This window comes from Dermacentor andersoni, chromosome 3 (genome assembly GCF_023375885.2).
Source record: "Dermacentor andersoni chromosome 3, qqDerAnde1_hic_scaffold, whole genome shotgun sequence".
In the NCBI taxonomy this organism is placed as follows: Eukaryota; Metazoa; Arthropoda; class Arachnida; order Ixodida; family Ixodidae; genus Dermacentor; species Dermacentor andersoni.
Window position 1 is genome coordinate 212,339,362 of NC_092816.1, and position 23,153 is coordinate 212,362,514.

General features: G+C 48.1%; 1 protein-coding gene across 1 annotated transcript in view; it reads right to left on the reverse strand.

Annotated features, from left to right (window-relative positions):
- Positions 1-4,097: 4,097 nt before the first annotated feature.
- LOC126524711 (uncharacterized) overlaps positions 4,098-23,153 on the reverse strand; it is a 313,342-nt gene continuing 294,286 nt past the window's right edge. The window contains exon 19 of the mRNA XM_050172996.3: positions 4,098-4,354. Coding sequence (XP_050028953.2) covers positions 4,240-4,354 — 115 coding nt within the window. The 3' untranslated portion in view covers positions 4,098-4,239. The remainder of the gene's footprint in view (positions 4,355-23,153) is intronic.

Sequence of the window (23,153 nt, forward strand, 5' to 3'; positions counted from 1 at the left end):
CTTTTCAATGGATACCAGGTCATTGCGGTATCATAGGGAATGATGACGTAAATAAGGCAGCTCGAGCGTCAAACCAAGAAGACCGCTGCGTCCCCATTCCTCTCTCAAGGACCAAGGCCGCGAGACAACTACGCATTCTAGCACGCAAGATCTCCTTAGCGGAGTGGAATGCCGCACCTACAAGGCGCACAAGGGTGCACAGACTAAACCCGTCACCGCAACTCAGACTTCCAGCCGGTCTGCACCGACGTGATGCGTATCTTCTATGTCGGTTGTGGCTTGGAGTTGCCTTCACGAATGCCTACTCAGCCCTAATTGGAACGGCTGATAGTCCTGCATGTGATGTTTGCGGATGCGAGGAGAACATTGACCACTTATTGTGCCATTGTCCTCAATTTCAAGCACAAAGACAATCTCTGTCCAACAGATTGAGGAAATTAGATGACCGTCCTCCGAGTGAACAGACAGTACTAGAGCACCGTCCCCACCGATAATCGTCTCAGAAGGCAGTGAAGACACTTTTGTGCTTTCTCAAAACGTCTGGTTTGCGCGAACGGCTTAACTCAAGTACTGTCCGTACACGTCTGTACACCTTCTCTCTCCCTTCTCTATCTTCCCCTTCATCCAGCGTGGGGTAGCCAATCAGACACTTGACTGATTAACATTCCTGCCTTCCTATATTCCCCTCTCTCTTTTCTCTTGCTGGCGCTTGCAGCAAAAACGTGCTATGTGGCGACCATAGCCGCAGTAGTAGCAGATGGGACGAGGACGACGCTACTGCGGATTGGGTAGGTGCGCTGGTAGTCATGGAAGTCATATGGGCCGGCGTTGGTTTTGGATGCATCGGTGGAACGATGACTGGAGAAACTGCGGCTACTTATGCGTACGTTGGTGGGGCTCTAGGGGTTAGAGAGCCCGTGTACGCTGCACCAGCCATGGATGCCAATTCCTGCTTGACATCGTCTCGCAGATTGGTATCCGAGCCATGTGGAGGCATAGGCGCTGCGGCGAAGTCAAGATAGTCTTCGAATTATTGCGCAGATCATTGCTCGTAGCGTGGGGTTGCCGACGCTAGTGTTTGCAGTGTTGTCTCGCTGCAACCGTACTGATTCGAGTTCGTCAAGGCGCTGGCAAGTAGTGACGATATCAGCGACGGTAGCGGGTTTCTTGATGGCCAACGCATTGAAAGCGATAGCTCCGATGCCTTTGAGGATGTGGCGAACCCTGTCTGAATCGGTCATGGCCGTGTTCATGCGTCGACAAAGAGCAAGCACATCCTCGATGTACGACGTACAAGATTCCCCGAGTTGTTCCTTCCGAGTGTTGAGCGTGTTTTTTGCTAGGGCGGAACGCAACCCCGGTGTGCGGAATATTTGTCGGAGCTGCTACTTGAAAGCGCCCCAGTTCGTGAAATCAACCTCATGGTTGAAAAACCAAGTCTTCGCTACTCCTGCGAGATAAAAGGCGACGTGAGGTAGCTTGGACGCATCGTCCAAGCTAGCCGAACTTACTCGGTCGTAGTCGTCCAGCCAATCCTCGACGTCTTCACGGCGACGTCCAGCAAACAGATGGGGATCACGCTGGTGCCCACTGACAATCCAATATGGAGGGGCTGGGGTAGTCGAGGCCCAGATGGTTGATGTAGAAGCGCCTGTTGACTTGTCCTGCGACATTCTGGCGGACAGCTGGCACAATGGGTGACCTGATCGAAGCTCCAGGAGGTTGACCGGGGAGTCAGAGTACGGAGGGCCGTAGGGCACACTCCCTCACTTGTGACGCAGCAGTTATCACGACGTTTACTACGTGTTCGAGATGCGGCGAACCGACCACGCCCATAGCACAGATCACACTCAAGAGAAAGCCTAAGAAGCGATGATGAAGAACCCCTTGTGAACCTCACGTGATTATGATCATGTACAGATGCCAAAGAACAGCTTATAAATTAAATGCCCACAATATAAAGTTTGCCAACCGAGACCATTGAGGCCGGGTATGTCAAAATTCATGTCAGGTCATATGTACCAAAGCCGCTACAATGTTTTAAGTGTCGAAAATTCGGCGACAGTTCCATCAGTCAATCAGTCATTTATTTCAGTATCACTCTCAAGGCCGATTGACTTGTGGTAAGTGTCAATCAATATGTAATATATGTAATCACAATGTGTAATCAATATGTCAATGCGGTAAGTGCCCAAAACGCAGATGAGAAGCGTGCGAGAACACTGCCCACTGCGCGAACTGTGCTGGGAAGCACGCCGAATACTCGTGGTCCTGCCCATCATGGTAAAAAGAAAAAGAAATCCTGGCAATAAAAGTTAAGGAGAAAAAGCCGCAGTTTTGTCCAGAAGGCGAAGCATCGAGCGCAATAGCAAATTAATAGACGGATATACGAAGTAACGATAGCAGTTTTATAGGCCGCAGAAACGCGTAAACATTCGCTTGCTAACTAAATTAACAAACATGATCTTACGCGCGCACAGGCACACATAAACACATTTCACTCGATGAGGAAAACCGGCACCAGCAGCGAGCGCATTGACCTTCGCACTGCCTTCCACTTCATTGCGAACGGCGAGAATACAGCGCACACGAAGCTATCAGGCCCTGCCTCACCTAGACTTTGTACCACGGTAGATCTGTTCTTTCACCGTGCTCTTTCCTCGTCGCAGATGGCTACTCAAGCGGCCGCGCCATACACAGGAGCCGCTTGAGTAGAATCTCACCTCCCCCTCTCCTCGGTGCCTTGAGTGCGACGGAAGACGTGTCTACACACTCGCCAAATCATGACATAATATAAGGCTATGTGTGTGCAGGCTTCCGAAAAATCTACCCAGCCCAGCTCACACAGGCCCAAACTCTGCCGAAATTCTACTCAGCCACTCTCACACGAATTCAGCCTTACGGGTTGGTTGAAGTCTTAGTGAGCCGACTCTTCAGTGAGCCACCGACCTATGTATACATTACATGATATTAAAGTTGTGACTTGTGCAACACATAAGCAAACATTGCATAAGAGTCTGTGTTGTAGCGAATGAAAATAAGGACAATTGTATACATTGCACTTAATGTTATAAAATTTAAGTGACTCTTGCCTGAAAGCGTCGTTTCATTAGATTCCTACGAGTGCATTGCATTTGCATCATGTTTTTGTCAATAGTGCTGGTTATCTAGGCCATTACTGGCTAGCCCCATTTTTCACATTTAAGCACAAAGGTGAAAAAATGACTGGCGCAATATATGAAAACAACGCTTACCGCATTGCAAGTACAACAATCAGAACGCCATACACACACATGCGCATAGAAGGTGTACACAAAGGCTGAATACATGTACAGACGAAATCACACTTCTGCGGGGTTGGCCGCCATGTTTTGCAAAAGAAAAAAGCACAGGCAGGCAGTGTGTGTTCAGTCTGTACCTATATTTATGGAAACTTTTATCGTCTATATCTTAAGAGATCTGATGTGGTGTCCTCGAAAATTTCGCAATCTTGGCATTCTGAAACTTGCAAAGGTAAACAGTTTTATTCCATTGTCATTCATAAAGAGAGCTCATGTAACAGCTTAGAGATACTGTCTGTGTTTAACACTTTCCCGCAGAACAAGATAGAATATGCTTTTGACATTCAAGCAGCTTTTCAACATCAAGAAAAACAAATCAGTCTCCCCTGTTTTGAGGACTAGGTAATTGCGGCCAATTCAAGCAGGCGTAAACTTTTACTAAAGGCAAAACAAGAAATTCACCCAATCGCAGACATTGCTAGAAAGGAAACCCACATGGGTTCCTCGGAACAAAAGCCTCGCAGTTGAAGAAATATTCGTCCTGGTCCAGGACTCCAACCCGGAACCATCGCCTTCCGGAGTATCCGCTCTGCCATCTGAGCAAACCAGGCAGCTAGCAGTTGGCAGAGCGAAGTCGAATTTATCGACAACTCGAAGCAAAGGTAAGTGCTTGACGTAATAGTTCTGTGGAAACCCGCTAGGTGGAGGTAAGTAACTATAAAGGGAAAATCAGACATCCACCCAATTGTAGCAATCGTAGCAAGCATAGCCGAAGAATGCTTGGCACAATAATGATTCCCAGACTGCACGGCATTTGCATAATTATTTATTTACCAATTGCTGTTGGACGTGCACGGAAGACACCTTCAATCACGTACCGAAGTTGTCGACCGTGGCAAAATTTTCTGCGCTTTCTTTGCAAGTTGCGAGGTCCGAGAGATGCGAGCACCAGCTGGCTTTATTCTGGTAATGCTAGAAGGAAAACAGACGGCTCCCCTCTCCTCTCGTCAGGATCTTGGGGTTGGTCTGCCTTATAAGGTGGCTCCAGTAGAAGTTCGACCGACAGGTTGTTCCTGACAAAAAAAAAAAGAAAGAAAAAAGAAAATGAGCGAAAGCAATTGTACATCGTAACTACAGTTGCTCCTCGAAAGCGAAAACAATCCAGAAGACGCCTAAACGTAAACATGATTTGAAGGTACTTCTATCTGCGAAACATATTAAGCACCGGCCCTGTTCTGAAATAACGCCTTTCGCGAAGAGCGTTTTCCATTGACCGGGTAACAACGTAATTTATTTATTTACTTACAAATACTGCAGTCTTAATTTGGCCCAAGCAGAAGAGGAAGCATCAGGAAAGTCGCAGTTTCGCCCGAAAGGCAAAGCATCGACTGCGATAGCAAATCAGTAGACAGCTATACGAAGTAACTTTAGTAGTTTTACCGGCCTTATAAACTTGGAAACATTCGCTTACCAACTGAATTAGCAAGCTTGGTGTTAGCGTGCAGAAGCAAACATAAACACATCACACTCGAAGAGCGCGGACACTCGCTGTCAAATCACTGGTGCGAGCAAGCGCAGCACCAGCAGAGAGCGAAGTGACCTTCGTGTGGTCTATCACTTCAACGCTAGATGGGCGACAACAAAGCGCGCACAGTTATGAGCCGTCTGCAAATGCCTTTGAAGATACGGCGCGAGCGAGCCGTGAGGCCGTGCTAAGCACCACTTGTCGTCGGAGTCGAAGCCGCCGACGTTACCTCCTCCGCTGCCTCTCCCACTTTCCTTCACATATGGCGCGCGCATTGAGCCACGATCGTCAGTTCCCCATGCGCCCGGTCGCAAAATGCACAGTTGCTGCCGGAGCACAAACCCGCCCCCTCCCTCTCCCTCTGTCCCATCACCCCATGGCTTTTTGCGCGACAGAAGACGGCGCGTTTGCCCTCCGCTTCCTTCCTTCGCGTGCGTCAGATTGAGCGGCGATCGTCGGCTTCCCTCGCGTGCTTTCACTCGCACGTGCAGTATACCACGCGCGGCGACGGTGTTATCGCCCTTGGACTTTAACAGAAACACCACAGCGACGGCAAAAATTTGCAGTTTCGCCCGAAAGGCGAAGCGCCGATTCCGATAGAAAATTAGTAGATAGCTACACGAAGTAACGCTAGTAGATTTATCGGCCGTATAAACTTGTAAACATTCGCATAATAAATTAAGAATGATATAATGTGTAAGCGCGAGCGAACGAGGACGTAGAAAGAGACAGATAGAGACCGCTGTTTCTGCGTGTCTGTTTCTTTCTACGTCCTCGTTCAGTCGCGCTTACACATTCTATCATGAATTCAAAGGAACTAGCCCGCCAACGTGCGTTAACTAAATTAACAAGCACGGTTTCACGCGCACGCAGGTAAACATGAAGACATTTCACTCGATGAGCGCGGAAACTGGCTGTCAAAATGTTTGTGTGAGGAAACGCGATACCAACAGCCATCAAATTGACTTCGTGTATCTCTCGATTCAATGCGAACGAAACGTGGAAAGCACAGTGCACGCGAAGCTACTAGCACTACGCGCACTCTGCAAACATTGCAGATCGCTTTGAAGATGAGGCCGACTGTGGCCGGTGAACCGACCACGTGTGTGCTCCAGTTCGGAAGTGCAGCGTATCGGCTCCGCCGATTTTCGGCAGGAGCTGCGGATACTCTCGTCTGAGCCCATCCACGCTGCGACCATCGGGCGCCGAACGTCATCCGGCATCCCTGGATACGATTTCCAGCGAGGTGGGCCCATTTAAAGCTTTTCCTGAGCGTTTCATGGGTCGGCCACGCCGGCGGGTCGGCTAAGCCTAACGGCGGAGCCGCCACCCGGTTCGATGGGGCAGCCGTTCCGCGCCACCACAAGATGTCTCAGCAAGCCACATACCGAGGATATGACCCAGACTCGATGAACTGGGCCACCGTACAAACCAGCAGCAATAGAGAGCAGGCGCTTTCAACCTTGAAGAGCCCCGCGCTCGTTGCCGCGATCGCTCGACGAACACAGGAGTCTACAAGCGCGGCGGCCATCGATGCGGCCTCCTCGGCCGCTCCTGCTGCCGGCATTCGCCCCTGCAAGCCAACACCGCCCGCTTCGCGCGTTTTAGATGGTAAATCTCGGCCTCCGGTGACCTGGAGACCGACTCCAATGCCCAAGCCAGCCCCGGAGGATTTAGTTGTTATGAAGCCCGCGAACACGGGTGTCTCTGCACGAGAAATAACATGAAACCGGATACGGAAGAGCGTTCATCGCCTACCTGGGCGCGGAATGCGCACAAGTCATCACGGTTCTCCCATTTAAGGAGCAGAACATTATATCTGTTTACACTGCAAAGCCCGAGATCGCTGACCGCATCATCGGAAATATCGAGCTCGACTCTCCCGCCGGAAAAATCCCCCTACTCGGACATCTCCGCCAAGACGGCGGCAACATCTGTTATGATGTGGTCACGGTGCGCAACACGGATACCGATGAAATCTTGCGTTCCAGTCTCCAGTGGCGCTCCAGAGAAATCCTGGCGGTCCGGAAATTCGGAGCATTAAATAAGGCAAGAGTAACTTTTGCTGGCAAGAACAAACCACGCTACATTCACTACGAGGCTACGCTTATACAAATCCGCCCGTATCGGCACACGATCCCTGCCTGCTCCCAGTGTGGCATGGTCGGCCACCGTACGGACGTCTGTCCCGGCCCCAGGCCGGACAAGTGCGGGCTGTGTGGAACTGCGGCCCATCTCTAGACGGGCAACGCGAACCGCACGAATGCGTCCCGCAGCGTACCTTGTGTGGAGGAGCCCATGCCACGGGGACTCGATCCTGCACTGCAATATATCGGCCACTGCAACACCAGCGTCGGAACAGGGTCACCGTCCCAAACCCAAGCGCGGCCGTCGTAAACGTGGGGAACGGCGACCAAAGCAACCCGTGCACCAGAGAGATGACTCTGACCACCCAAAACGAAGGGCGCCCCGGCCGGTCCCAATGACCAGGGAAAGCAGGACGCGCGCCCCCCTGCCACAGCAAGAGGCAGGGAAACAAGCCACCAGAGCGAGACCGGAGATGCAAAGAGCCTGGGTCAACGCAGTCAAACAGGGAATAAAGGTGGGCAGCGAGGGTGGGGTGGCCCACTCACCTCCTCCCTTTTCCTTTCCCCATTCCCCCCGCACGCCGGAGCAAATCGAAATCACTGCTCTTAAAGAGCAAATTGCTAACCTACAAAAACAGCTAGCTCTTGCAGAAGAGCGTCAAAAATCTCCCCCACCGCCCGTCCCTCTGTCAGTAGAGGCAATGGATAGCGATACCTCCCCTCCCGCGTCCCCTAACCACGGACTCTCGGTGATAGAGGCGAGGCTCAACGCGTTGGAGGCGCAAATGAACGCTAGACGACTTCAGGCGTTCGAAGAGCAATTCACAGCCGCTCTCGAAGCAGCCCTCGGCAAAATTCCGTGGCTTATGGCGGCACATACCTCAATATCTACTCCTGCTACCCGACAGAGAGGCACAGTCAAGCGCCTTGTCGGTCAAAATATTAAGGAGAGCAGAACCAAAATTCCGCGCGAGGTGAAAGATCTTCTCCGGCAGGACCGATTCCGTCGGTTTTCCTGTCTACCGGGGGCCCCGGCTCAAAACGGGCCCCGCACCTGACCCTTTTAAATCCCAGTGCTCAACATGGCGGGACACCCTAAATCCCTCCGAGTATCACAACGCAACTCGGATACTGTTCAAATCCTGCAGTGGAATTGTCGAGGCTTCAAGGCGCGCACAAAGCGAGCTGACCTTAGACTCTTCATTACAACCCTCCCTCAACTTCCTGTTGTAGTAGCCCTCCGAGAGGCGGGGGAGGGCGTCACTTTCACGAACTACATAAGCTATCAGCAGGACGCACAGAGCTGCATCTGTGTCCATAAAAATTATACGGCCTCCCTGGTGGACCTGGACTGTAATGTAGCATTTTCGTATGCGACGGTCACCCTTCTTCCGCTTCGAAAACACGATCCCCCGCTTCCCATTCTGAATGTGTATAGCTCACCAAAACTACCAAACGTCACTTTTGCTGATCTCTTCAGCAGGGCACTAAAGGTGGCAAACAGGGAACCCCTCATAATTGTTGGAGACTTCAACGCCCCCAGTCGATTATGGGGCTACCACCGTGAAGAGTAACGCGGACGCGACCTGGCGAAGCTTGCGTCTACGCTGGGCCTCACTCTTCACACGGACCCTGCCAAACCCACTCGGATTGGGAACTACGTGACTCGGTATACCTGCCCGGACCTACCATTTACTAAAAACATAACATACGCAGATTCGCACAATACCGATGAAACCCTCGGTAGCGACCACCGCATTTCCACGACCACAATCCGCACTTCACCCCTCACTCGTCCTCACCACAAGGCAACCCTTCCAGATTGGACAAAATTTCGTTCCAACTACAACAACCCACAGCCTATAGTGGAACAGGGGTACACCACCTGGTCTCAACAGCTAATCACGCAACTCACAGACACTGAACAGCAGGTTCCGCTCTCTGAGGCGAATCCGGCGGTGGACAACCACCTCCTTCACCGCTGGGAGACCCGGCACAGCTTTGTCCGCCGTTGGCGCCGGCAAAAACACAACCGTAAACTCAAAATTCGCATCACCGAACTCACCCAGCAGGCGGCAGAGTACGCGGCCCAGCTCGCCGACTCCAACTGGGTAGACCGATGCAATACGGCCGCTCGACAAATGTGGAACCGGAGTACATGGCGTCTTTTCCGCACCCTAATTGATCCTACGCAAACCCGCACAGAAACCCATAAACACCTCCAGCGAGCTATCCACAACTTTAACGGAGACACAGCCGCACTGGCTATTTCCCTCAGAGACAAATATCTATCCACACACCAGGATGCCCGAGGTCACGCGTACTCATATGCAGGCTCTGAGAACGCTGAGCCGGATCGACCGTTCCAGCTTCATAACCTCAAAACGGCACTTGCCAAAATAAAACGAGGAAAAGCTCCGGGTAGGGATAAGGTAACGGTAAAGCTTATAGCCAACCTCTCCGACCCAGCCTATGAGCAGCTCCTCACTTACTTTAATCCAATCTGGTAAGGTGACACCCCTCTTCCCATTGACTGAAAAACGGCGTTGGTAACCTTCATCCCTAAACCAGGAAAAGCCATAAACACAGACAATCTCCGGCCCATCTCCCTAACCTCTTGTGTGGGAAAGCTGATGAAGTCTACGGTACGGGATAGATTTTCCACCCATCTAGAAACCCAACACATCTTTGCAGACAACATGTACGGCTTCCGCCCACACCGGTCCACGTAGGATGTCACAACTTCATACGGAGATTCTCGAGCCAGTCGAACACCCTAGTGACGGTATGGTAGTCCTTGTGCTAGACCTAAGGGGTGCCTTCGATAAAGTCACGCACGAAATCATCCTAACCCACTTATCCCAGATAGACTGTGGATTCAACACTTTCAACTACAATAAACAATTCCTTACAGACCGCCAAAGCTTTATTTATTTATTTATTTGTGATACCCTCAAGGTACATGATTGTACATTGCAGAGGGGAGGAGCGAGAATACATTCGAAGAGTAAAAAATGCAGGATTAGTTCAAGGAATTTGCAAGGAACAAAAGCAATATGAAAAAAGTAGTAATGCAATCATAACAAGTAACAGACTTACATAACATGAAAATACAGAAAGAATACACTTTAGCATGCAGACAATGTTCACGAATAAGTACATAATTATGCCATTTGCCACCATACATTATTTTATGTTGATTAGTGCATTCTTAAAACGAGTGGGGTCACTGATGCTTACTAATTATGTAGGTAGATTATTCCAGTCGACTGAAGTCCTAGGAAGGAATGATTGTGAGCACGCGACGGTGTTATGACGGGGTATGTTAACTTTATGTAAGTGGTCACGACGAGCCGAATAATAAGGCGCAGCTTGGATCCAAAGAGGGCGAAGCGATGCGTTGTGGTAGTAGATTTTATGAAAAAGGGAAATGCGCGATTCTTTTCTGCGAAGAGATAATAATGGAATTTGAAGGGTACTCTTCATTAATGTAACACTAGCAGTGCGATGATAGTTAGCTAAGATGAAACGAACCGAGCGATTTTGTACCGATTCAATTTCGTTAATTAATGTGATCTGATGAGGATCCTAAACGGATGAGGCATATTCTAATTGGGGGCGGACGTATGTTGTGTACAACAGCCGTTTTAGTGAAAAGTGGCGCAAGCGAAAAATTTATCTTCAAATATCCTAAGGAGCGGTTAGCTTTAGATATTACATACTGTACATGCTGCTTCCAAGAAAGAGCGCTAGTTATATGAATGCCAAGATAACGGTAGCATGTAACGGATTGAAGGGGGCAGTCATTAAGGGCGTAGGTAGGGCAAGTTGTGTTAGAACGAGAAATCCGCATAGATTTGCATTTATTAATGTTGAGTTCCATGCACCAAGTGAAGCACCAGTTAGATATGTTATTTAAATCGGATTGAAGGGTAGCCATATCAGATGCATTAGTCACTTTTCGATATATAACGCAGTCGTCAGCGAATAAACAAATTTGTGAGGAAATGTTATCAGGTAAATCGTTAATATATATTAAAAATAAAAGAGGACCAAGAACAGACCCTTGTGGAACACCGGATTCAAGTGGAGCCGCGTGAGATGTGGAGTCATTAGTTACAACAAATTGGGAACGAGAAGAAAGGAACGATTGAATCCAGCTGAGTACTGCCGGGTCAATGTTGAGTGCGCTTAGTTTGTGTAGTAGCACTACATGTTTTACCTTGTCAATAGCTTTAGAAAAATCAAAAAATATGCAATCAGTCAAAAAACCGCTATCAAGATATACATGTAAGTCATTAATGAAAGTTACCAGCTGAGTCTCGCAAGAAAAAAATTTGCGAAAGCCATGTTGACTGTTAGAGAAAAAATTATTTCCTTCAAGAAAGTTGACGAGGTTAGAAAATATGATGTGCTCCATAATTTTGCATGGTACTGAGGTAATCGATATGGGCCTGTAGTTAAAAGGGTCTTGAGTTTCGCCAGATTTGTGGATAGGAATAATCTTTGCTGTTTTCCAGTCATGAGGCAAGGATGAAGACAGGTACGATTGTGAAAAAATGCTCTCTAAGAGGATAGAGGAATACTCACTAGTATTTTTTAGAAATTTCGTCGCGATTTCGTCTATTCCACAAGAAGACGTAAGTTTAAGAGTGTCTATGATTTTTTTTATGCCAGTAGAGTTAAAAATTACGGAATCCATAGGAAAAAAAATGCAGCATGGTAGCCTTGGAAGGTCGTTATCATGTGCTGAAGGAGTGAAAGCTTTTATAAATACATTATTTAAAATCGTAGCGCAGTGCTGCCGAGGTATAGGCTCAGCGGAAGACATGCTAAGTGATATGATTTTCGATGCACTAGGCCTTACTACATTCCAGAAGCTCCTTGGATTATTTGTGAGCATGTTCGGAAGGGTATTATTGAAGAAAGAAAATTTTGTATTCTTTATCGCAGATGAGTAGGCCGAGGCAGCTTCTTTGTAAGCAGACCATTTAGCCTGGCTTTCCATCCGCTTAGCTGTGCGAAAAAGACGTTTTTTTTCTGTTAGATAGGCGTTTCAAAGATTTAGTATACCATGAAGCATTGTTATTCGAAAAAACGCGCCTCTTCGGAATAAACTTGTTAACAACATCGTGAATTTTTTCTTTGAATATATTCCAGTTAGTATCCAGTGAGCGCTCAGCAACTTTAGGTAGGTAATTATCAAGGAAAAGAGCAAGTTCGTAGTTGATAGCGGTGAAGTTGCCGTTTTTATAATCACGAATGGTTTTAATACTGTTTTGGGACGGTACGATTGCCAGGCTAATAAAAAAAAATGCAAGACGTCGTGATCGCTCAAGCCGGGTGAGTGTGTAACCTTAGATATGACATCTGTTGATGATGTTAAAACAAGATCTAAAAGCGATGATGTGGTGTTCGTTACACGTGTAGGGGAAGTAACTACCTGAACCAAGTTGAAATCAGCACATATCTCTACAAAATGCTTCGATTCTGCGGAAGTCGTATTTAATAAAGGACACGTGCTTGACCAGGAAATATTCGGGAAGTTAAAATCGCCCATAAGTAATATTGGCGCTCCGGGGAAGCGAACACTTATCTGGCACAAGCAATCGTACATGCTATCGCAAAAAGTCGGGGCTGATGATGGTGGTCGGTAACAAACACCGATCACAACCTTTTTGAAATTTACAGAAATGCAGCACCATACACATTCAATGTTACATGATATGGCTACAGGGAAACAGTCAAAGCATTCATTAACAGCAATTAAGACACCACCGCCTAGTGTGTTAGCGCGATTAGTACGGTAAATATTATACTTTTTATTACAGTAGAATAACTCAGAGTTTGTTACTTTACTCGTCAACCACGTTTCGGTTAATGCAATTATGTCTGCATCACAATCATTTATTAGGCTACAGAGATCATCTTTTTTAGGTAAGAAGCTACGAATATTAGTAAAAAGAACCGGTAGTCTTGATTTTATAGGATCGAGGTCCCTACCCCTCGCGTTATCTTATGGGCGCGCTGTTAGAACATTGCGGCCTGATCTTCAGGATAGAACAGACGCCGTGGCATCATCTGAGGTACTACTTAACGGCTTCAATTCACAGACATTTTGCTCAGTGGCGTCGTATACATAGCATTTTTTACCAATTAGTAGCTTGTTATACCTTAATTTAAATGGTACATTCTGACTTTTTCCGTATTCGATAAGAGTTTCTCTGGCGTAACGTGTAGCGGGACTGAAATCTTCACTAACAGAGATACTCATTTCTTTTAGCATGGGGCGGTTCGATAATATTTCTTCCTTCGTTTTATAGGCAGCAAAATTTACTGTCAACGGACGAGACTTCCCTGGACTGAATCTACCAATACGATGTGCGCGCGATATGCTGTCACTAGTTATTCTGAGGCTTAGAGTGTTAGTTAGAATGTCCAGTATCTTTTCCTCCGATTGAACAGCGGATTCGGTGGCGATGTGCGTTAAACCATAAAAAAGTAGATTATTTCTACGAGAGCGGTCTTCCGCATCATCCAGTCGGGAGCGTAGGAATGCAGCGTCCTTTGCTATATTCCCCACCGCTTCACGCACGTCACCGAGTTCATGCTGCCATTTTTAAGAACTACCGGTCTGATTTTCTACCGTCGCCAGTCTTTCTTTAATTTCTGATATCGCTTCCGCCACCGTTTCCTGATGCGTTTTTAACTCTGTAATAGTGTCCAGCATTGCTTTTTGGTTATCCTCCATTCTTTTAGACCTTTGATTCAAATCGCGTAAGGTTTTCAGAACTTCGGATAATGTATCTGATTGTTGTTCTCTCGGAGGACCGGGATTACTCTCAACGTCACCGCACAAAAGCAATAACAAAGAACAAAAAGGACTAAGCACTGCTTCTGGGCATGGAAGCACGATTATAAATGGATCGTCGGATTTTAGTCTTTATATGGAAAGGCAACTGACCTGTGGAATGAACAAAAAGATGCGTGAGGCCATCATTCCTGTCGTGCGTCCATGCCCACTGAAGATTTCGTTCGGAGCGCCGGCTTTAAGCTGACTCCCTATGGGCGCAGCCGAAGACGTTGAAGATGCGCAGTGCACATCAGGTGACAAGTGACCAGTGACGCAACCGCACTGCCAGAGGAGGGCGGCAGCGTACGGAGACATGGAAGCTGGGAAAGCAGCCGCCATCGCAGCTTCGTCACAAGGGTCACCAACTGTACCGTTGCCGGTGAGGCACTGGTCGACAGGGAGCATCTCATTTGGTGGCAAGCAGCAGTCGCCAGGATAAGATGAGGCAGGTGAGGCACAGATGTCTTGAAAACTTGCTTCCGTGGTTAACGAACCGTTGTAGAGCGCTGAACCGTGACGAGAGACAGCATGACATTCCCAGCCAAGGACCAGGGCACCAAATAACTGTGGAATGAACAAAAAGATGCGTGAGGCCATCATTCCTGTCGTGCGTCCATGCCCACTGAAGATTTCGTTCGGAGCGCCGGCTTTAAGCTGACTCCCTATGGGCGCAGCCGAAGACGTTGAAGATGCGCAGTGCATATCAGGTGACAAGTGACCAGTGACGCAACCGCCCTGCCAGAGGAGGGCAGTAGCGTATGGAGACATGGAAGCTGGGAAAGCAGCCGCCATCGCAGCTTCGTCACAAGGGTCACCAACTGTACCGTTGCCGGTAAGGCACTGGTCGACAGGGAGCATCTCATTTGGTGGCAAGCAGCAGTCGCCAGGATAAGATGAGGCAGGTGAGGCACAGATGTCTTGAAAACTTGCTTCCGTGGTTAACGAACCGTTGTAGAGCGCTCCACCGTGACGAGAGACAGCATGACATTCCCAGCCAAGGACCAGGGCACCGAATAACTGTGGAATGAACAAAAAGATGCGTGAGGCCATCATTCCTGTCGTGCGTCCATGCCCACTCAATCCGGATACAAGACACGGAACATGGCCGGTACCAGATCGGTACGCGAGGTACCCCGTAGGGAGCGGTACTCTCACCACTCCTTTTCAATCTGGCCATGATGAAGCTCCCTGCCCTACTGGGTGAGGTCCCAGCCGTGCAACATGCTCTGTACGCCGATGACATCACATTGTGGGCTACTCACGGATCGGTTGGAGCAATCGAGGCCAACCTGTAGCATGCGGAGGCTATTGTGGACGAATATGCCCGTCGATGCGGCCTGGAATGCTCCCCGACCAAATCGGAATTTGTGCACTTACGACCCAACCAGAAGTGCACCACTAAACTCAACCTATCACTATGTACAGGCCCCATCCCGGAACGCGACGAGATACGAGTTTTGGGTCTTTGCATACATAGGAACCGCAATATTGATACCACTCTTCAAAAGCTCCGTAAGGTGGGGGACCAAGTGGGTCGTATGATCCGCAGGGTATCCAATAAAAAGGGGGGCTTGCGATGCAAAGGCGCTTTACGGCTAAAGAATGAATTCGTAACCAGCCGAATACTCTACTCGGTGCCCTACCTCCACCTACGCAAATGCGATGAAAACGCCCTTGAGATGATTGTACGCAAAATCTATAAGTAAGCCCTCGATCTCCCTATTACTACGTCTAACAAACGTCTCCTCGAACTGGGGATGACTAATAGTTTTGGGGAACTACGCGAGGTTCATCTTAACAATCAATTCTTGCGGTTGAGCAAAACACCAGCGGGAAGCCGCCTCTTGTCCCGCTGGCACATCCGATATATAACCCACACGGAACCCAGGGTCTCCCTGCCAGACGCTTGGCGTCTCACCTTACAGGTAACCCCTCTCCCTAATAACGTGACACGAGATACTCACGAGGGCCGCCGCCAAGCGCGCGCTACAAGGATCACCAGAACATATGGAGATCGCCCAGGAGTATTCTATACGGACACTGCCGGCCCTCACCACGGGGGTTGGTTTACAGCGGCAGTCGTCCATCAAAACACACCCGTTAATGGCCTCACCTTCCGGACCCCCCATATTACTCACGCGGAGGAGGTGGCTATCGTGCTTGCTGCCGCAGATCCAGCGTCTCGAGTAATCATTACGGATTCGAGGGGTGTTTGCCGCAATATAGAACACGGCGAAATCCCATATCGTGCCTTCCAAATCCTTAAGAAATGTGAGAACCAGGGATTCCACCCCGTCGCTCCATCATTTGGGTCCCACCTCATCAGGGAATAGAGGGGAACGAAGTAGCTGACGCTGCAGCCCGCGCGCTTCATTTCCGGGTGTCGCCTCTATCACCCGTCGACGAGGTCCCTGAATTCAAACCGGCAATCACCTTTAAAGAAATCACACAGCTGTATCAGCTTAATCACGGCCCATACTTCCCCCCTTGCAAAGGCCTCAAAAAGACGGAGGAGCGCTGGCTTCTCTGTCTCTACGCGAATACAGTATTGTGCCATGCGGTGCTGAAACACTTCAACCCGGCATTTTCGGGCGAGTGCCTGCACTGTGGGGACGTGTTTGTGGACGCATACCCCATGGCGTGGGCATGCCCCTCCAACCCTGCCTTCCCCCAAACCCCCACCCTAGCCGAGAGGACTGGGAGGCCGCCCTGCTCGGCTGCTCAACCCTCCAGGACCGACGTGGCCTGGTGGCCCGAGCCAAAGCCGCTGCAGAAGACACGGGGGTCCCGGACTTGGGACCCCGTGCCCGTGCTCAGCGTCAGCTTCTGGAGAAATGATGTGTGTATATTGCTCGTGATTGCACAAAAGTGGTCCCAGCTCCTAACCACATTCTTGCACGAAACGTAACAAGAAGCACCAACCCTAAAGACCACGTCTGCCTATGAACGAAGCCGCAAATTACTGAACGCGGAAAGGAAATTGTGTTGTGACATTCAACCTTAGCGCTTGCTTGGTTTGTCCATCGCGGTGCGCGTGCTCTGAATAATATGAGTCCTCTGAATAATTCTAAAGGCGCAAAAGCTGACGTATCAAATTTTTTGAGCAGCTACCATCACTTGTGTACAAACCTGTACGTGACATCATAGCATTCTAAAAGAAATGCCTCTAGTCCACTTTGTTGTCCTGTGTCCCGTACTGTTAGTATATTGTGAAGCTCTAACAAGAGAACCACGTCAATACGTGCTGTGCACAATGCAGGAATCTAGGCCCACGGCAGGCGCACTTGCCGTAGGGTTTTTCACCTTTCTCCTCAACCTCCTTTCTGCTCAGCCTCTTTCTGCTCAGCCTCTTTTCACCTTTCTGCTCACGGTTAGCCTGTTTTGTGGAAATAAATATCATTATTATTAAACGTTATTAGATGATATCCAGATTTCGTAAGCTAGTCACGAATTTAACAGGTAATAGATCAACATTGTTGACATGCTAATGGGAGTCATTTCAAACTTGGTTACTCAGCCAAGGAGACTACAAAGGAAAGGCTCAATGCTCATTCGTATCGGGTATTCCTAAAGGGATTTTATATGCACAATTGTATGCCTGCTTGAATCGCCTGCAATTCAATGTTCAAAGCTAGAAAAACTTCAGTGTGGATAGCAAGCTATAATTATTAATATCGAAAATGTTAAGCTGTGAGTATATCTATAAGCTTATCAATGTGATTTTGTTCCATGAACACAATTAAGTTTTCTTTCTCCCTCTCATTACCAGCCATTGAATGAAACTTCGCTTTAATAAGTTTCAGGATTCAAACTTTCTGGAGTTTGTCGTGAACATTTGTCCGCATCCTATAGTCTGCGTGTTTATATCAAATTGTGGTGCTGCCATCGCAGTGATGTACAGGCGCAGCCACTATTAGAGGTAACACCGCGCGCGTGACCTAAAGCCCCTTAAACTTCGTAAAGTAGTGCCACGCTTTGAAGAATGCCGCCTCCTCCTCGCGCGCTCTGGCCGAGGCCGACGCCGCGTCGCTATTGGGCTAATAGCATGACGTTGGGCCCTCTCGCCGTGCATCAGCGCCATTTTTGCTCGAGAAGCGTCTACAGAGTGGCGAGGAGCGCATGTTGGCACCGTTGCTACGATCGGGCAGTGTAGGCGACGCCACGTTCGAGGAGGGAGAGTGAAAGAGAGGAGAAACGAGAAGGAGCGAAGGCGGAGGAGGAGAGTGTCGCTACTTTACGAAGTTTAAGGGGTATTAGCGTGGCCGCGCTCCTCGGACCACCATGCAGGCGCCGCGAGAAGTATTGTGGCGCAAGCGCAATCAGCGCCAGAGCCGGAGTTTTTATATCATGTAATGTTTATGCACTATACTGTTCACAAACTCTACCAAAATGCAAATGGCAGTTAATGTGGATGCGCACTGCGAGACATCAATGCAGTGACTTTTGTTGACGGAGGTATGGTAAGAGGTGTATGCAGAGAAATGAACGCCATGTGCTTATGTATTTATGTATTCATTGATAAACCTCGCAGGCTGCGAGGGGGAATAAGAAAGTAGTTGAAAATGGAAAGCATAACATTATACAATACTCAGCAAACAATAACAGAAAAAAATGAACGCCTTCCTGCTAATGACCAAGATGATCATAAGGCACGCTAACAAACGAAAGTTTATTGAATACACCGAGTAAATGCTGGTTGACAGGAGTAAATCGAAGTTACACAAAAAGGAGAAGCAAAAACTGATATGTGCCGGTACAGGTCCCTACAACAAACGCAACCATCTGTGAAAGCATAACAGAGGATACGCTGACACAAGGTTCTCCCATTATATTTAGATCTACAGCTTCCATATTTCTCTAGAGAGCTGATCAGATCTGCACAGAATGCTAGCTTCTTCCTCTACAATGCATGCTCAGATGTCTCGACAACCGAGCGTGCATTGTAGAGGAAGAAGCTACCATTCTGTGCATCTGATCAGCTGTATAGAGAAATATGGAAGCTGTAGATCAAAAAGGATGGGAGTATCTTGTATCAGCTTGTCCACAGTTAGAGATGAATTCATTTTCTCTCAGGAAACACACATTAGTTTTTGCTTCTCCTTTTTGTGCATGTTTGGTTTATTGCTTGTCAGCCAGCATTTACTCTTCTTGTACATTAACGCTTCTGTTAGATCACCTCGGTTTTCTTGTCCGTCTTATGTGTTCTCTTGTGCCATTTGCAGCCAAGCTATTAATTTTTAGGTTGCAACAAGTCATTTTATTGGCCCTTATGATGCTTCCGTGTACCTTGTAAAGTCTGATTTAGGCCATGTTGCGAGAGTGTATAATGTGAAGCAGCAAGAATAGGGTAGGCTAACTTCTATTAAAAAGGTTTGTTCTGAAAATTACGTGATCTGTAAAGGTTACCAGAAAGTAGTACAGCAAGAAAACCTGATAAATACCAGTACTTGATGAAACCAAACATAATCAAAGAAAGGAAAGAGAGAAAATGCAAATAAATATACAAGTCCGCAGGAAGAAAAGCATTGTGATCATAACTAACGACTACCTTCCAAGAAAAGTTTTTTTTTTTTTCACAACTATGATACTGGAACAGCGTGCTTGCACAAGCAAGCTGTCAGTCTGTCTATTGGAAAAAGAACAATGTTTCGTGAAAGGTGCCGGCATGAACAATTGGCGATTGCAGTGATTTGTTTTTTCCTGCACTCTGGGAAGTTTCATCCCTGTTTTCTATCTTTAACGATTTTATTTGTTTGGTTTTATCAAGCACGAATTGAAGATACTTGAAGATGTGAGTGTAGGCAATGTGATCAGCGAAGGTGCGCGAATGGCTTACGCTGGATGCACGACGAGGTTGATAATAAACAAATCAGTAGGTGAGTATATAACCGTGCAGCGCTCAGTCAGACACGGGTGCCCGTTATCATCGTTTCTTTATTGTATTTATATTGAACCTTTTTGTCTAAGCGTAATTAGTACCAACGCAATACGAGGACTTCACTTACATCAAGCCGAGGTAAGCCTTCTTGCTTACGCTGATGACATTGCAGTTTTCTGTGTTGATCATGAAAGTATAATGCATACTTTAAATGTTGTAAAATGTTTTTGTCAAGCAAGTGGTAGTGCAGTAGACTGGGACAAGTGCCTTGGGTTTTGGCATGGGAATGGGATATCGCACTAAGCATGTTCTTGAACATTAAATGGCAAGAAACACCGACAAAATACTTAAGAGTGCCCCTGCAGTACTACTGTGACAACGAGCCTTATTGGAAAAAACAAACGGAGGTGTTACGTGAAAATGCACATAAGTGCAAAGGCTGGGATAAGTCGATTTTCGCAAGGGCCACGACTTGCAACTTATTTCTCGCAAGCAAGGTATAGTATGTAATAAAAGTTTTGCATTGCAGCAGGTTAAGTGTACAAAAAATGCACAGTGTTCGCGGTCTTTATTTGGAGCTCTGTATGGGAAAAAAAAAATGAGCCGGAAAAATAAGTTTAAAAGAGGGAGTGATGGTGGGCTTGGTTTAGTGCATCTGTATGTGAGACAACTCGTCAGTCGATTTGTTTTTATCAGAGATATAGATGATATCTTTCTCAGAAATACGATTCAACTGAGGCTGGGTAAAGTCCTACGGGAGTTTGCTGTGTCTTCGGTGTGTCAGCAAGGACCAGTACGGGGATATCCAAAAGAAGTGGTGCCATCTTTCCGCTTCTTATCGGTGCGTTTTTCTTTGCAATATTCGACTGAGGTGTCATGTAAGAACTGTACAAAGACATTGTTGATGTGCTATTTCCTGTGCCATCGTGCCGTGAATCATACTGTACAGGCAAAAGAAAAGATGTTTTGAAACGCTTTAAAAAATGTTCGTTGCGCCAGGGGTTAAACCCTTTTTAAGGTGCACACAGGAACCTTACCCGTTAAAACATGGTTAGGTTGGTCAAAACTAATCTGGAGTTCCCCACTACGGTGTGCCTCGTAATCAAATCGTGGCTTTGGCACGAACACCCCAGTATTCTTCTTCTACCATCATGCTAGCAAATGTGGCATTCTACTTGGGCGGCACACCGCCTGTCTGGTTCCGGGCATACAAGGAAAGCTGTGTAGCTGGGATGGCTTCAAGGAATGAGTCCGCGACCTCGTTGGAAACCCGACCGATCGCCAACTGGCTGCAAGAAAAGAGCTTGTATCAGAGTACAGTCTGTCAATGAATCCTATATTTCGTGCATAGAAAACGTGCTCGTTCTTTGTCGGAAAGTTGACAAGAAAATGGGCGACGTTGACAAAGTAGACCACGTCCTGAAAGGGATCACGGATGACGCATTAAACTTGTTGATCTACAGCAATGTTTCCACCATCTACGTCATTGTCAAGGAATGCCGCCGCTTCGAGCTGGCCAATAGTCACCGCGTCATTCCACCGCTCTCTCGTCTCCCTGACACGGCTGTGACGCCATCCTGCGTCGCCTTTACCACTACAGACCCCTTCAGTGAAAACGTGACGGGTATTATCGTTCCATCAACGCCCACTTGACCACCCCACTGACCAATCAGCATCAGCAATCTCCCTCATTCAGGCCAATATCGGATTTCCTGCTACCTGCTCTGTCTCCCGACCTGACGCCAGACTGGTACCGATAGCTGTGCTTCGCAGCGACCTGTATTCTCCTCCCAGATACCGCAACCTCATTGAGTGGAGAACTCCGAACGACAGGCCAATAAATTTGCTTCCGTTGCCACCGAATTGGCCATGTAGCTCGCCATTGCCGCCCCTCCTGGAGGCCCCCGCATCATAACTAGTCTTGTCCCCTCCCTTCGCTCATATGCCGATCCTCGCCGCTACTCGCGTCGCCGTATGTCTTCTACCTCTGACGTTCCTGTTGTTGGCAATCATCCCACTCGCTCACCGTCACCTCAGCCCCGTCGGTCCTCGTCGCCTCAGCCTCGCTGCTATTCGTTGCCGGCCAATTATGGACGCTCCCGGACGGAGAAATAGACCATGCAGCCCCGGGGGGGTAGTGCGGGAATATTTTCATCGCACTGAAATCTTCCAATGATGCTCCTAACGAACGAGAACTTATTTGGTGTTCACGTCGACTGTGTCGCCTTGACGGCGTTAATTGACACTAGAGTCCAGGTGTATATAACAAGTGCTAACCTCCGTCTTCGACTGGAGAATGCTCTTACGCCTGCTACTACACGAGTCGTACTAGTCGGCGATGGCAGGACTGTTGCCGTCACTGGCATGTGTATGGCCCTTATAATCATCGCCGGCCTCCACGTTCCAGTTTTTACAGTGCTGACGAATGTCCCCATCACCTTATCCTCGGACTAGACTTTCTTACGGCGCATTCCGCTCTTATCTACTGTTGTGCCAGTACCTTTTGCCTCGAAGTTCCGCAGCATATTCGTGCCGATCTCCCGAACAACTTTAGTACGACTGCCTTCGTCCGCCTCCCTCCTATAGATTTGACGTTTGTCGATATGCTGTCATATTTCCCTCTGCCCGATGGTGATTACGTCGTTACACTTGTTGCGGATGCCCTTTTGAGACCCAATATTACTGTGCCCCACTCCATCGTAACCGTTGACGATAACCGCGCATGCCTCCCCGTCGTCAATTTTGGCCTGACAAAGCAAGTTCTACCCCCAGGCATATCAGTTACATAGCAGAGTGTGGGTGTAGGCCAGTTGGCGATTATTAATTTTGGGAACATGCAAAACAACCGCTTCGTGTTGTCCCTTCCTTCAATTTTCTTGTTTTGTTTGGGCCAACTTCTCCCCAGAAAAGCATCTCGGTTGCCGCGTTGCGTGCTAAAACATGTGACCACGTCACGACTTTCTCAGTAGACGTCTGCTCCGATTCTTCAGCATGTCCAGTGGATGCAATTTGCCTCGACGCAACATTCAGTCCAATGATTGCTGCGGACGTATTGCCTGAACAAGCAGCCGCTGTTGCCACCTTTTACTTTCCTACCGTGACATGTTTCACTTCAACAATCGATAATTTAGTAAGACTTCACTTGTTTGGCATCAAACCAATACTGGTGTTGCCAGTCCATTCATCGCCGACCGTACTGAGTTTTTGCATCAGAGCGTAAAGTTACAGAAGATCAAATGAACAAGATGCTTGCCAATGGCATTTTTGAACGCTCGTCGAGCCCTTGGGGGTCGCCCGTTGTGCTTGTCAAAAAAGAGATGGCGCGAGGCGTTTTCGCGTAGATTATCGTCATGTAAACAGAATCACCAAGAAAGGACATCTAGTCCTTGCCTTGCATTCACGACGCCCTCTATTGTCTCCATGGTACCAACTACGTGTCATCAATAGACCCAAGACCTGTTTATTGCCAGAATTCTGTAGACGAAAAGGACAAAGAGAAGGCTACGTTCGTAAACCCTGATGTGATATA